Source organism: Mauremys mutica, chromosome 12, assembly GCF_020497125.1.
Source record: "Mauremys mutica isolate MM-2020 ecotype Southern chromosome 12, ASM2049712v1, whole genome shotgun sequence".
Lineage (NCBI taxonomy): Eukaryota > Metazoa > Chordata > Testudines > Geoemydidae > Mauremys > Mauremys mutica.
The window spans coordinates 1,084,594-1,100,794 of NC_059083.1; the positions used below are offsets into that span (position 1 = coordinate 1,084,594).

The 16,201-nt window shown below is 47.1% G+C and overlaps 1 protein-coding gene across 1 annotated transcript; it reads right to left on the reverse strand.

The window, feature by feature from the left end:
• Positions 1 to 282: 282 nt before the first annotated feature.
• LOC123345155 (zinc finger protein RFP-like) lies at positions 283 to 15,616 on the reverse strand. The gene is made up of 7 exons (XM_044981840.1): positions 14,715 to 15,616; positions 11,536 to 11,631; positions 8,695 to 8,925; positions 7,121 to 7,143; positions 4,452 to 4,567; positions 3,030 to 3,062; positions 283 to 1,865 (listed from the first exon to the last, which is right to left on the reverse strand). Exons 1-7 carry the CDS (start codon positions 15,129 to 15,131, stop codon positions 1,324 to 1,326), a joined length of 1,458 nt encoding a protein of 485 aa, XP_044837775.1. The 5' UTR covers positions 15,132 to 15,616; the 3' UTR covers positions 283 to 1,323.
• Between the last annotated feature and the right edge of the window lie 585 nt (positions 15,617 to 16,201).

Here is a 16,201-nt window from a genome sequence, read left to right on the forward strand (position 1 = left end):
GCTGGAACCTGAGCTCTGGGCCCACCCTGGCAGAATCCCAGGCCTTCAGTTCCAGCTCTAGACCAAACACCATCAAAGCATGCATTTATCCACATTTTAGAAGGACCAGTTTGGGAGATAATTCAGATACAATAACTTGCTTTTGGCAAAATCAGGGAGATTTTTACAAGATAAAGAAAAATGAGTTACATGAAGAACAAATATGGCAATTTTTATGTACAGGTTGTACCTCATGAAAATAACTCGTATGTAAGGCTGGCCATTTTCGTTTTAATTCAGTGCATCCCAAGGGGGGTTTCCATATGATCCATTCATATTTATTTCATAGTCCTGGTATTACCAGAATAATTCCCACTCTTATTTACCTGACGGTGTAATAGTGGGTGGAAGAGATGATCTAGTGGGAAATCGAGTCCATGATGGAACTTCAGCATCACTGATATATTTTGCATCAATCCTATATTTTTAGGGGGGGGGGTTTGTGGTTTTTTTTGCATTCTATCTTAGACAGGGCAGCAGACACAAGGGAACTTATTGACTTTTCAAAAGGTCTCAGTTCATTTTGGCAAAATCCATGTGGAAACCAACCTTTTCTTTCTGTCTCAAAATACACCTCATACAGCAAACCAGAACTCCTCAGAAAGTTTTAACAGACAAATTTCCCTCTCAGGTGCATCCATGGGGGGACTTTAATAAGGTAAATAGGAGAACAGAAGCAATTTGCATACATGGGGAAAATGCATTATTCTAGAAAATATATGAACACATTTAAACTAACACAATGATAAATATGACCTAGGTGCTTTTGATAATCCCAGCCTAAGTTCCACTGAAAATCAATGAGTCTTACGTCACGTCGGTTCTTTTGGAAATTCCAGCCTTTGCACCTCATACACGCTAACAGTTGTATTTAAATATATATTAGCTGGTTGTGGCTAAATAACGACCAGCTAACATGATTTTAAACACCCCTGCACTGCCCTTCCAGCCTCTTCAGCCAGGCCTCCCCCTGCTTCCCTGCCCCCAGTTGAGGGGTCTCTCCCTGGCCCTCGGCTGGGTCCCTGCCACAGGGGATCCCTCCTTCCTTGGTGGGACCCCCCCACTCCACACAGCGTTGGCCTCCTAGGAGCATAGAGACCCAGCCTAGAGCCTCACACAGACCTCCACAGCCATAGAGCTACCGGTAGAGCGTCACTCCCGCCTTCAGCCCTGTCTGTGCGGATTGTGGGGAGGGGTAGACTAGGTGGCTCAGACCTCCAGGGTCATAAAGATCATGAGGGTGGGGGCTAGAGGAGCCTGTTTCCCAGGGACAGATGGGGCACTTCAGGGGCGCAGTGTGAGCTGGCAGCCTGGGCCCCAGAGTCCCACCCGGAAGAACGGGCGGATTCTCTCCCCATCGAAAGAGGCCGGTGGGAAAGTGAAGATTGGGTCCCCATTACCCGCGTCGAAAAGTGCCACCTGCCCCGCTTCGTAGTCCAGATAAACCCCGACCCTGGGGGGTGCCCGGCTCAGGGACAAGCGGATGCGCTGCTCAGGGGCGGTGAAAGCCACGCACTGATCCTCACAGCCCAGCACAGCCCAGACCCCCCGCTCAGGGTTAAAGCTGATCTGTCCCTTCCTGCTCACAGACTCTCTGGCCACCCCCACAGACCAGTGTCCCCTCCCCTCCACCTCCACCTCCAGCTCCACTTCCCAGTAATGTCTGCCCAAGGTGAATCCCGCACAGCCCAGCACACAGAGCTCAGTGTCAAATCTCTCAGGGTTGTCGGGCAGAGCCTGCCTTGTGTGTCCCCTTCTCACACTTCTCCAACCCGCAGACAAGACGAGTTCAGGATGGGCCGTGGCTGGATCCAGAGTCACGTTTGCTGCAGATTGAGAATCAGAACATTAGAGGCAGAGCTCAGCCCTGGGGGAGGATCTGGTCCTCTCAGTGACAGAACCTGCTTCAGCTGGGGAGCGACTCAGGCAATCTCCCCTGTTCAGGCTTTACCCAACTCTGAATGGGGAGCAGCGCTGAGATCTCAGCCATGTGCAGGGCGGATTCACGCCCCTGACAGACAGAGTGAAAGGAGCAGCTCTGCTGAGCCAGGCCCCCAAACCCAGAGTCTGATTCTCAGTTATTCCATTCTTGTGCTGGGGGAAAGACAAGGGGGTTTAGAGGGAGGTGGGTTTAAGCCACCTTTGTCCTTCCTTTTGTTATACCTGGCCCCTGGTGTAAGTTACAGGGGGCTCCGGGCTCCAAAGCAGAGAGCAGCCATAGCGCAGTGCATGCTGTCTGTGCCCCACCCCAACCCACTCCTACAATAATGGCTGGGAGCAGAGTTGCTGTAGAGCCCCTATGCCAACTTCACACGGACTGGGGTGGCTCCCTTGCCCAGGAGCTATTTTCTGGGGACAGTTTCCATGCACGTTAAGGCCCCTTTGCTCTGACAGAGCAGAATAAAAGGGCCTGACAATCAGGCCCAGGGAATCTTTCCCCACCTGCACCCACCTTTCCCCATAGATGTGATCTACATAGGCGCCAACTTTCCCTCTAGCCGGGGGGGTGCTCTACCCCCAATTCACCCCTTCCCCCAAGCCCCTGCCCCGCCTCTTCCCCCGAGCACGCCCCATCCCTGCTTTTCCCTCCCTCCCTCCCGGAGTGTCCTGAACCCTGTGAAACAGCTGTTTGCAGCGGACGGGAGTCGCTGGTAGGAAGAGGGAGGAATTGGTTAGCGGGGCTGCCGCCAGCGAGAGGCGCTAGGGGAAGGGGGTAAAGAGGGGAGCTTGGCTGTCGGTGGGGGCTGAGCAGCCACTAATTTTTCCGCATGGGTACTCTGGGGCTGGAGCCTATGATTACTATTCAAAAATTCTAAATTATAATAGAGAAAAGAATCTGCTTTTCTGTTTTTAGGAAAGTTCTGTGTAGCCCCCAGTAATATGGTGTTCAGCTCCTGTCAAATGCAAAATTGAAACAAAACCTCAACCGTGGGGCTACTGGTGAGCCACTATCATTCATATGAAAACTTTCACTTCATCCCAGAAATTACCTATGTCCAGCTGTTGTCTGGATGACAGCGTGTCTAGAGGAAGAAAATGGTGAAAAAGAGAAACATGACAAAATGACATTTAATGAATATATTCACATTGTTAAGATTCCAAAACCAAAGAAGAATGAAAAGAAAACAAACTGTATTCACTTGGTTAAGGTGGCTAAGTGCAATACAGATCAACATAAACCAGTGGTTCTCCACCTGCGGCCCAATCAACACACAGCTGCAGCCCAGGTCGTATTGGATGCGGATCACATAACACATTGTGGGATGCATATGTGGCCCACAATGGCAAATAGGTTGAGAACCACTGATACAAACCATTACACACATAACTAAAAAATAACCCCAAACATTAAAAACTATGGTTACAGAAACATTTCTGAAATAACACAATTCCCATACAGACCAATACACAGAAACGTTTTCACTGGTTAGCATCCAAACAACCTTAAATCTGCTTCTGTATCACTAGTACCCAACTCAGCACAACTGACTCATCCTTGCCGACAGACTTGGAGGTCTCATTGGATATGTCTACACTGCAATGTAAGCCCAGGGTTAGCAGAATTTGAGTTAGCAGATCCTGGGTTTGTTAACCTCGGGCTTGAATGTCTACACTAATTTGCAACACAAATTAGGAATTGTTGAACCCTGTGTCCCAACCTGGGGCTCCAGCATCTACACTGCATTATGTTGGCCCAACTTCAACCACCCATAGCGTGGACTTCCTAGCACTCTGCCAAAATGTGGCTGCTCAAGCCCCTTGTTCATGGTACAATGTGGAAAAACTTGACTGTCTGCCAAATCTGACTGTCCAGAAGACAAAGAAAGTTGGCCTGTGGGATCCTTTCAGTGGACTCCCAGAGCATGAGTCCAGTGGGGCTCCGTCTACACTGCAAAGCAATAGGGCTTGAACCCTGCATCCTGGCATGACTCAGGCTTGGACTGTCCACCCCTTTGGGGTCCTGGGACCCTGGCTCTGAGCGCTGAGTTAGTGCGATTTGTGTGTAGACGGATGGGGGGTTAGTCTTGAGCCCAAATTTGAACCCCACGCTTATACTGCAGTGTAGACAAACCCAGTATCACCAGCTCAGAAGGATAAAAGATGGAGACTCTAAAGCAACAGAGGGACTAAGGGTGACAGAGGAGGACTTGCAGGGAAAAACCCCAAACAGACATACTTAAAAAACAGTGAATTTGGGAGGAAGCTCAGGCTAAGGTTAATGTTTATTAATTGTTGATAAGAAAGGAAAAACCCCACAGCCTAACCCAGTGTGTATATGCTGTACTGAGACATAAGCTCCAAATGATTAGTTGACTATCAATTCACAATCATTTTCCCTGAGTGATTTTCCCACCTTGGTCAATTATCAGTGTAATAGAAGTTACACAATTTTCCAGATGACTGTCTATTACCTTTGAATTTCTTCACTGTGGTCTCCAGAATTGCAGAGTTTTGAGAAGATTCCCAGACTCTCCATTTCAGTTCAGAAGAAAAGACCACTGGGTTCTGAAACTTCTCCTTCTCACATCTGAAGAAGAGCAAACCCAGTGTTACTCGTGACGGAGTTCATTCATATTTGTTTTTTTCTAAAATGAAGTTTTATTCTAGTGAATGGTTGTAGCTCAGCTGACCTTGGAGGATTAAATGCTCCGTTGACCCATGAATGGGTACGCTACCAGCTGTGACACTGCAAGCTTCCCCTTAATTTTGATGAGCCAATACTTGAAAAATGGAGTTCTCTATGGGGCAATCTGGTGCGGTTGGCTCAGTGGGAGATCTGGATGCACAGAAGCTCATTGCGGGGTTCCAGGTGCTGGGGCAATGGGACTCTGCAGGGGATCCAGGTGAAGGTGTTTGGGGCTCAGTGGGGGGGTCTGGGTGCAGTGGAGGTGGGGTTCATTTGGATGGGGGTCCAGGTGCAGGTGGTTGGGGCTCAGTGGGGAGGGTGTGTCTGGGGGGCACTCATCGGGGTGGTACAGATGCAGGAGAGGTGGGACTTGTCAGGGTGAGGGTTGGATGGTCCTGCTTAACAGGGGAGCCCCAGCTTCTGCCAAGGGGATCCTCATGCTGGGCTGCAGCTTCCCCCTGCCCCCGCTTCCCCCATCCCCTTCTCTTCCCCATCCCATGCCCCTTCCCCACTGCCCCATCTCCTCCTCATCCCACTCCCTTCCTTCCCCACTGCCTCTTTACCCCTGCCCCCACTTTCCCTATCCCCTTCTCTTCCCCATTCCATGCCCCTTCCTCACTGCTCCATCTCCTCCCCAGGCTTTAGGGGCAGGGGTAGACCACCCCACCAGCACGAGCCAGCAGAGTGGAGCAGGTTGAGGCCAGGTCACTCCACTTCTGCCACCCAGTGATTGCAGGGCAGGCCCGACCCCGCAATCATGGGGCGGCGGGAAGTGGAGCGACCCAGCCTCAGCCCACTCAGTTCTTCTCCCCTGGCTCCTGGCCATTGGGGGAGGGGAGAACTGCCCCCCAGCACTCACTGGTGGCGCGGCTGGGAGCCGGCGGAGCGGAGTGGACTGGGTCTGGGTCGCTCCACTTCCCGCTGCCCAGTGAGTGCAGGGTGGGCCCGACCCCTGCTGCAGTTCCCCGGGATGCGTAGCTCAGGGAAGGGGACCTGGGGGGAAGGGTCAGAGTGGGGGCGGGGCTGAGCAGTGGTGGGAAGAGGTGGGGTGGGGGCGGAGCAGGGGCGGGGGCAGCTTTCCTGGCCAGCTCAGCCAGCCGGGGGATTGGGCTGGCCGGGGTCCCTTCTCACTCTGGGCCCAGCGCCAAGGTGCCACTGGCACTATGGTCAACCCAGTACTAGCGGCAGGGACTGTCTATTACTATGTGTCTGTGCAGTGCCCAGCACGTTGGACACTGATTTTGCTGTGAGCCTCTAGGCCACTGTTTCCCCTCCAGGGCCTTTTCTTGCAGCCACAGCCTCCTGGGCTGGTGGGGGGGGGGATGAGGGCAAAGTAGTGGCCCCTGTCCCAGGGCTGCCAGCAGCGGTTGGGCCCTGTCCCACTCCAGAGACAAATGCTGGAGGGGCAGGCAGCTCGTGAATTCCCCACTTTCCCGGGGGGTAGGGGAGGCAGGCTCCATCCATGCAGTGGCAGGCTCTGGTTCCAAGCTCCGGTCCCAGGCTCACCACCGCACCATCGGCCTGGGGCCCCACTACCGCCCTGCCCACTTCCCCATCCAGGGTTTAACTTGCCAGGGCTGAGTAAGTTTGCCGTGAAATGTGACATTAACAAACATACAAATATCACTTTTCACAGCAGAAGACTTACCAGCTAGCAAATCTTAGAGGAAAAATAAGCGTAACCCAAAAAGCAAAAGAAACAACAAGAAAAAAGACAAGAACATGCAAAGCGCCTTATTTGTGTTTCTGTTCTGTTTAGGTCTAGTAAAGAACAGAGACAACTGTACATTATTTTTACTACTGAGTCTGGAAAAACCCTACATAAATAAACAAGTTATTGGGACATGTGCATATTTATTTGTTTTTCCTAAAGTTAATCAAGTATTTTAGGAAAAATTGTCAGTGCTGCCACCAGCAAGAGTTGGTGGCTGCACTCTGAGGCCATAAAAAAAAAAAGTTTTGAGAACCCCCGGCTCTAGGTACTGCCATAGCACTACTGATAATAGCACATTATAAACTCCCTAGAGCAGGGAACATCTCTTCCATCGTATCTGTGGCCACACCCAGCACACGGCTAGAGCTCACTGCATAATAAGAAACAATTAATAAACAGCTCATTGAATAGTCATCAGATGGCACCGACTTTCCATCCTTACCAACCGAAGTGTAGTTTGGAGTCTATGACCTAGAAATGAAAAATGCATTCTCCATCCCCAATATCCATTCCACCAGATACACTATGAATAACAACCCTGTCTGCAGACAAATCACTCTTTTCTCAGGCTGCTCTATTCTGGAGTCTAGTCAAAATGACAACAGCCCCAAGATTAGATTTAATGGAGGGAGATTGGGAGCCAACCCCACACTCTGCACTGCTGGACCATGGGGAGCAATGTCTTGTGTTCAAAATCACTTCTCGGCATTGTGGAGGGAGAAGGAGAAGGAGTCACGTACCTGCTCAAGGTGCCTGTGATGTCCTAGAGGAGAAAGATAAAAGGAAATTCAGTCCCAAATTTCATACTAAGGATCCCTCCTGCTTTGGAGGGGACTCACTTTGTCTTCACAGTTTGAGGTTCAAAGTGAAATTATTTATTATTTATTAATGCAAACAAAAATATTCAATGTGTTGCCTTTGCTCTTTTGGAAAAGTGCTCTAAGGGCAGGCTCTGGGCCCAGGAAATTTGTATATGGAGGCACAATAGCTCTTTGTGTAATGACATTTGAATAACCACCCAGTGCGCTCAGTCTTGCAATGTGTTGAACAAGGATCTTCCTAACAGTCACAGGTGTGGGGAAGATCCCCTCTTGCAGACTCCAGTGGGTCCAGAGGGAGGGATGCCTCCATGCTGTAAATTTTTCCCCCACTCTCCCACAAGCATTCTGAAGGCCCGTCCTGTGGACTTCTTGACATAGACAGGAAGTTGAGGATGGGTGAGAACAATGCGTTTGGGGTACAGAGTGACTATCCTATACCCCAGGTTCAATGCAGGAGACCAGAGGAGTGAAGAATGCTGCCCACAGCAGGTACTGGTCGCAACAGAGAATTTGACTCTAGACATCAGCTAGAGAAGTCCAGGATGCTACGTTTTATTTCTCACATTCTTTCGTTTGCTACTTAAAAGGTACTTTTTGAAAATTGAAATAATTAGAAAGCGTTTGGAAATGAATGACTACTTATACATTCAGGATACCACATGTAATGAACACCTTTCCTAACTAACTTCAGTTCTGCCAGAAAAAAATTACTACACTCTCAGAGCTCATGTATCAATTTTATGGCCAATACTTTCCCTTTTTGTGGTATGTAGGAAGAGTGGCAAAACCAGGCATAAAATGGAAACTCAGCTTCAATCTTAGCTTTATTTCCATAATTAAAGACTGGTTCCATCTTTAATCTTTTGGAGTTAGTGCTTGGAACATGGGAAATGCCGGACTGGATCAGACCTGGGGTCCATCTAGTCAGTATTCTGTCTCCAAAGATGGACAGTACCAGATGCTTCAGAGGAATGTATAAAATAATCTGCCCCCCACATTCTCATTCTGCTCTCTAACAGTTAGCAACTGGTTGAAGCAATGAAGCATGAGGTTTAATATCACTTTGGATATTCCATTATTCATATAAAGATCCGATCATTTTTTGAGTTCCACAGTCTAATTATTGATGTGTGAAAAAACATTCCTTGGATCAGTTTTGAATTTGTAACCTAATTTTATTAAATTTCTCTTGCATTATAAGACAAGGAGAAGAGAGTTTGGAGTTTGCCATTTTTGAAGGAGTCTTCTCCTATTAGAATTCAAAATAAGGTTTTGGTTTGTTTTCATTTAGGGCTTGATCCAATGCCCATTGTACTCAAGAAGTATATTTCCATTGACTTTAATGGGCATTGGACAGAGCCCTTAAGGAAAAATAATGTATATTTTAGCAATACTGTATGTTCTGACCATTCACTCCTACACTCCAAAAGTGAAGGGCTAAGAGATTTTCTTTCCCTGTGAAAGGTTCTGGGGTGTTTCTAACACCATCTCACCTGCAGGAATACACTTGCTGGCTGCTGGCACTTCTGCTCCATCTCACCGATCAGGGTACTGAAAGAGGATAGTTCCTCTGATACTTTGGCAACATACTCATCCCTCCTCTTTTCAATTTCCTTATTCAGCTCTTCCAGATGGGCCAGCAGGAGTTGCTCTTGTCTCTTCAGAAACTGGCACAGTTGCTGAAATTCAGACACAATCTTCTGCTTCTCAGTTTGTAGCTGTTTCTGAAATGAAGAGATACAAACAGGGAAAGAATAGATCAAGGACGGGAACACAGAGTCATGGGGCATTTTATAAAGCCTTATGTATGCACACGGGAGCATGTCATTGCAACCCCGTAGAATTTAACTTCTGATATTTTATGGAGAACATACTCTATGCTCAGTGAACAGATGATTTTCAAGAGTCCTAAATAGTGTTTATAATATGAATGTATATTCTATTATTAGAATATCCTGTTATCAGTGGCATCTGGAAAATCAGATCCTTCCTAGGACAGCAGGTGTGGGAACCAGAACAGGACAGGCAAAGAATATTTCTGGGGAGCAAATAATAGAACCCAAACTAAGAAGCACTAGACATGAATTGGGGAACACTTACTCACCACAAAGTACACCTAGATGTTTAGGGCCATGTTTCCTAAAACATGATTTAAAATCAGAGCCCCAACAATTGCTCTGACGAGTTTTGAATGCACAGTTTAGGATACACACATTTTGTCACATCATAAATCTCCAATTTTAATCCACACAGGGATTCTGAGCACAAATTGGGTGGCTGGCAAGACACCTATTTGCATATTCAAATCTGAGTTTCCAGGGCACTTAGAAATGTGTGTATATGAACTGGACAGAAGCCCACCAATTCATGCTCTTTCTGGCACACTCTAGCTCCTGATACCCTAGGAACAAGAAACTTTCATCATATTTAGAACCAAATCTTCTTCCTGGCAACATCCAGTAGTGATATCACTAGGGCCTGTTCCAAAGCTCACCAAAATCAATAAGAGTTCTTCCAATGACTTCAGTAGGATTTGGTTAGGAGTTAAATGACCATCCGTCTCTGGGGCAGCAGATTTCTATAGCGGCTGCCTGCACTATTCTGTTGTGACAAGCAACAAAGAGTCCTGTGGCACCTTATAGACTAACAGCTGTATTGGAGCATAAGCTTTCGTGGGTGAATACCCACTTTGTCAGACGCATGTACTTTTTACAGATCCAGACTAACGCGGCTACCCCTCTGATACTATTCTGTTGTGGTTATTGTTAGAGGACTTTCCCTTAACCCCTTCCCAGTTCTTGTCATGCAGACAGAAAGCAGAAGACCAAAAGTCTAAAGTGCAGGCAATGAAATGTTTATTGGGATTAGTTCCAAGCAAACATATCCATGTACGCCAGTACAGTTTGTTTCCCCGTGTCCCCCTTCCCAGCTCTGATGCCGCAGAGCCTTTACCTCATACCCCCCTCTTCCCAGCTCTGATGCCGTAGAGCCTTGCCTGTGTCCCTGTTCCCCATTTCCTCCTCCTTAGCAGGTCCAAATATACCTTCAGTCCCTGCCTCTAGTCACACCCCTTACAACTTATGGTCATGTTCCATTTTGGAGGGTCATCCCACCTCTTTTGTATCCCATGGGAGGGTAAGGAGTAAGGTTGTGTAACTGGCCAAGGCCAGGCTTTTCTTTGGACTTTAGTGTTTCTTACACCTCCCCCATCCCCCTTTGCCCCTCCTAACTGGTTGCTTGACCTTGGCTTGAGAGAGGAGCCAGGCAGCCTTGCAGTGTATGCTCATATATTTACACTCCCACCATACCGTGTAACACTTTATTTGTTCATATCTGTTCCCTATACTAACAAACCCATCTGGCCAGGCAGAAGCAACACCTGTCTTTGTCCTTTGTTCTTCACACATATTAGTAAGGATAAAGGAATATCAAAAGTCAAAACCAAAATTCTATCCCAGGTTAACAAACAGGCTTTTATTCTAACAGTTATGTCTGTTGAAAGTAAAGCCAAAAAATGGGGGAGGAATTTGTAAAAGTTTTTGAAATTTCAAAGTCGTTTCTATTTTTCAGTGTTTCAGTGTTCAAAATGGGACAACTTTTAATTTGTTTGAAAAATATCATGAAATAACTTGAAAAAAATTCACATTTCTGTTTCCCCTTTTTTCTAAAATGTAACAAAATAATGTCCATTTCCACCACCACTGCATTTTTTCTTTTTATTTCATTCTCTCTGGAACTCTTCCAAAGTTCTCCCATTTTAGAAAAATTTGCAAAAAGAAAAAGGAAAAACTAGGAGAAAAAAATCTGATAATTATTCATGTTATTGTACTCAGTGGCAAAAAGGAGTAAATGGGGAAACAAAGGGATAAAAAACATTTGAAATTTTGAAAAATTTTCAGCTTTTTAAAACCAAAATGAAAACTTCAGTTTGAAATGAAAATAAACAGTTTTGTTCATTCTGAAATTTCCTGTCAAAAAACTGATATTTCTTATTTTTATTTGCAAAAGACAGTTTCCCATAGGAAAAAAATGTTTTCTAATAAATCCCATTTTGCTACAGAACATTTTTGTGGCTGAAAATTTTTTACCAGCTCAAGTTGAAAGACTAAAGGAGAAACTACTGTTAGCTAAACAAATTACACTCACATTATCAATGGAAATATTTGGATTATTAAAACTGTTTCCTTAATCAGTTTTTCTTTACAATGAGAATAAATAAGTAATAGTCTTTCACAGAAAGGAACATGTTTCTCACTATTCCTCATCTATTAGACTAAGCAGAGTATCAATAACGTCCCAGGGCACATTTGCCTCTGAGTAAGAACGGCACCTACCAGTAATTCCTGGCTTGTATTTTCCTCACTCGATTTATACGACAGAATCTTGTCTCTCTCTTTCTTCAAACTCGTCAAACGGCGCTGAATTTGGGGCTAACAAAAGAAAAACTGGTTTAGTTTCGGTTGCTTTTGGAGGGTTCTCCCCTCATTTTATTTATATTTTCAAGAATATTAAATACATAATAAAATGGGTGAGTTCTCTAGCCACATGACTATACAGTCATTCTCATGCTTGCGATCTCTCTTTCCCTCTCCCTCCCTCTCTCTCCCACAAATGACTCTCTAAGCATTTATTCCCGATGCTAAATATGAGACACCTGGTAAAATTACTCCTATTCAAGCGAGTTCAACGGCAATCAATCAGAACTAAGCAGTAGCAAATGTTCAAATTAACATCAAGTTGACTGAGCCCCTGTTAAAAAGAAATGCTGCGTAAATGGATTCTTTTTATTTACCTTCTTATCTTTAAGGCTTTAGGGTTCACATGGGGAGAGGTGACACACACACACTCCTGTACACCTCTCACAGAAGGGAGGTGACTGACTGATCTGACCCTCTCCACCCTCCATGCCTGGTTGGGCCCCCGGGACAGACCCGACTGTCCTGGTACCTGGTGCCACACCTTCCCGAGGCAACACATGGGGGCATGGAGGGTCACATGCCCCCCTGCCCAGATTTCTGCCAGGGTTCACACCAGTATGTGGCCAGCAGCAGCACTTTTGGCACTGCGCAGGAGGGAAGGGATGGGAGCTGCTTCCACACATGGCTGGGGGGCGGAGGGGGTGGGGAGAATGACCTGCTATCTTTGCAGAGCTCATCTCTTCCCCACTCCCTCCTGCTGCTCCCCTGTGACTGGAAGCAGCTTGTCTCTTCCTGCTCACACAGTGTCAAAAGGCCATATTCTGTTGTGAACCCTGGCAGAGCTCAGGGGAAGGGGGGCATGCGACCCTCCATGCCCCCCCACGTGTTGCCTTGGGAAGATGCACAGTATCAAAAGGCAGCTAACCTCCAGGCTGCTGCTGGCCACTGACACAACCCAGCCGCCTCATGTCCCCTGGCTGCAGCGCGGGCAGGAAGGGGTTAAGCCCCAAGGATGCATTGTGCACCAGGGCTTCAGTGAACCTGGCCAGAGAGGTGGCTCAGCAGGGGAGGGTGTCTAGGGACGGAGCGCTCCCTGGGGGCAGGACCCAGGGTGGCAGGGGCGGGTGAAGAGGGTGTTATACCCCTGCCTGCGAGGCTGCTTTGGAGCCTGCAAGGTCAGGGCACGAACAGGCTGGAAATCGCTCCCCCCTCCCCTACTCCAGAGCTTAGCTGAGTGGGGAGAGACTTCCCCATGCCAGCGCTGTGCGGGGCTTTGGAACGTGCAGGGCTTGGCTCCTCCTGGCCTGCGCTCTGGACCAGAGGGCACCGACCCAGCCAAAGGCAGTGGGGGAAGGAAGGAGCCTGCGGGCCAGGCTGTTGGTGAGTTGAGTGCTCTAACCAGGGGCTGGTTCTCTGCACAGCGTTGCTCCACTGGGGACGGGGTGGGGGATATGGAGGAGGAGCAGCAGGGTGCGGGGGATGAAGGGGCAAAGCAGGGAGAGGACAGCTAGAGGGGGAGCATGTAAAGGGCCAATGGGTGGGCAGCGGAGGCGACATGTAACCAGACGCTGCCTGGTGCATGCTCGCACTCACAAGCCACGGCAGCTCACAGTGCACAGCCAGTGCCAGCCAGAAATGTTCGGGGGTGGAGCCCTGGGGGCCAAGAGCCAGCACGCAACGGGGACTGCGCTGATGGACCAGCAAGGGGAGCGGCTGGCCCCATGTGCTGCAGCTTTGCCTCACCACCAGCCTTGCATGCCCACACCCATCATTGGCCACTGGACCCCCCTACACTCACTGCTGGTGGGCGGACAACTGGTGAGCAGGGATCCAGCAAGTAACAGGAACCACCAGTGGGGGATGACAGGACAATTTTTCCCATTTTAAAGAAAAAGTTAGGACACCTGCAGGAGGGCTTAAATACGGGGCTGTCCCTTTAAAGACGGGACATCTGGTCACCCTATTCGTAACACATTGTGATTAACCTGTTTTGGCTCAGAACCATATTTTAAACACCAAAAAACACCTTGAAGACAATATTTTACCACTGAGAACTGATTATTAGAGCCCCGTTATTAACCCATTCCAGCCCAGAACCATTTTTTAAACACAAAAAGGACCTGGAACACACTGTTCCAAAGTGGGCCAGAGGATGAAATTTATATATATAGCACATTACCGTGAGGACAATATTTTTGGAATGAGAACCAATTAGCAGCACACTCTTATTAACCCATTCCAACCCAGAACCACTTTCTTAATACTGTAGTGTCAAAATTTGTGGAGCAGAAACATTTAGGCCTATCTAAAGATTACTAGTGAAAAATAACAGACTGTAATACCCATATGAGAGCGACTCTTCCCAAAAATACACAACAAATAAAAAATAACAAATGAAAAGCGGAATCAGTCGCAATGACTTATGGGGTGAGTATGACCTTCACTGTGCCCTGGAAGGGTTTGTGTGTCAATATACCCAGGTCCCTGAAATTTCTGTAAATTTGGATCTTCCAGAAGTTATTGGTGGTTTTTAAGAGGTGACAATATTGAAGCCAACTGTACTTCTTTCATATGCCACGTTTCAGCTAGGACACTTCTACTTTCCCCCGTCATGTGCCTTTTTTGAGGAAAATCCAGCAGTTCCTGTGGTTGCACTGATTCATGACAAGTGCACAACACACACACACAAGATTAGGGTTGCCAACCTTCCAGGATTAGTTAAAAATTAGGTTATGTGATGAAATCTCCAGGAATACTTCCAACCAAAATTGGCAGCTGTATTTAAGGATGTTATTTCTCATTTCTAGCAAAATATGTGCCCCAGGTCAGCAACTGTTCCACTGTAATAGTTCTGTGCTATATGTATACATTTCTGCCCACAGGTCACTTTGGAACTGACTTTTCTCAGTCCTTATTGGTGTTAAAAATGGTTTGGGCCCAGAACAAGTTAATAGCAGTGTGTTAGAAGTCTGTTCTCATGGCGAAAATATTGTTCTTAAGAGTGTCTAACAGTATCTGCTCTTTTTTGCAATAATTTTTTAATTAAAAGCCATTCCTGGCCATTCCAGCTCTTACACTGTCCCGTGATTTCTTACCTTGTAATCCTCGGCAGCCTCCTCTATGGGAACCACAGAGTGTTCTTTGTGATCTCGGGACAGATGGCAAACCATACAAATGGGGGTTTGATCCTCTTGGCAGAAGACATCTAAAACCCTTTTGTGTTTTTCACACACTGTCCCAACTTCTGGTTCTTTTGCTGGCTCCAATGTAAGTGTTCTAGAAGCTTCTACAATATTCCTTAGATGTCTGTTTGGTTTGAAGCTTCCCTGGGAAAAGGTTTCTCTGCACTCAGGACAGCAGAAGTTTGTACGCAATCCCTCCCAGCACTGAGTGATGCAGGCTTGGCAGAAATTGTGCCCACAATCTAGAGACACTGGATCTTGAAAATAATCTGTACACACTGAACAAGTCAGTTCATCTAGGAGCAGTTTTGCTGGATTCACAGCAGCCATGGCTGCTTCTGCAGAGAGGAGATGAATTTAGTTTCATTTTACAGTTCTCAGAAATGGGCTGATTGTGAACTTTGACCACCAAACAGGCGTTTCCTGTGTATTCATTGTCTCATGTTACTCTTGCGAGTCCAGAAACACTTTGTTGTCTCCTTTGGCAAAATGAGGCTCTACCACGAAAGACTGTGGAGTGGCAGCACCCGTTACTCCTGGTCCCTGCAATGGTGCAGCATGGCCACTCTGCAGAACAGTTGTTTGAAAAACAGCTCCTGCCACATCCACACACAGCTCTATACAGCATTTCTTCCCGCCATTGCTGTGTCACTGTGTTGTGGGACTCTGGAGGTACCTAAAACATAGCTCATGACACAGCTCTCTGGAGCAGGTGTTTCTGGGAAAATTTACAAAGTATTGTGGGCTGCCAATGGTATTCCAGCCTTTAGAAGGGGAACATCCTAGAGTCATACCCCTCCACCTCAACCCAATAACTGTGGCAGTAACCATCTTTATTTCTGCTTAATGTTTGCCTTCTGCAATTGATACAATCATTTCTAAATCCTGTCTTCCTAGCCATGTTCTCACAGGTCACCAGGTATATACAGATAATCTGACAGCGGAAGAAGGAAAACAGGTGGCTGGAACACTGATGGCAGGAGCTGCTGCTTGATTCTCACCAACTGCAGCATGTTCATACCTTGTGCCAAAAGCTTTGCATGAGGCACAGATGAGCTTCTTAGCCTCCATCTAACTCCTTCGATGTTCTGGTCGGCAATGCTATTCCAAGTGACAAAAAGACCTGATGGATCTGTGTTGATTCCAGTGACGTATGAAATCACGTGGTTTTCACTGTGAGAGGTTTTTAACCCATTTTTCAGAAAGTAACATGCAGATTCAGATCAAATTATCAGACTCCTGAGTGGTGGATTTATCTCTGGGGGACAAACACTGTCATCTCTGCTTGTGAATGAGCCTCTGTCACTCGCTAAGGTAGTGGAAATTCCTACTGCTCTTTGGGTTATAACCTGTGAATTAGACTCTAATAAAATCCATCTGGAAGACATTGGGCCTATTAT

Coding starts and splice junctions, on each gene's coding strand:
- LOC123345155 (XM_044981840.1), bottom strand. CDS start 15,131: ATGGCTGCTGTGAATCCAGCAAAACTGCTCCTAGATGAACTGACTTGT. Junction 11,632..14,714: donor AGGCTGCCGAGGATTACAAG/GTAAGAAATCAC, acceptor TTCTTTTGTTAG/CCCCAAATTCAGCGCCGTTT. Junction 7,144..8,694: donor CAGCAAGTGTATTCCTGCAG/GTGAGATGGTGT, acceptor TTTCTCCTCTAG/GACATCACAGGCACCTTGAG.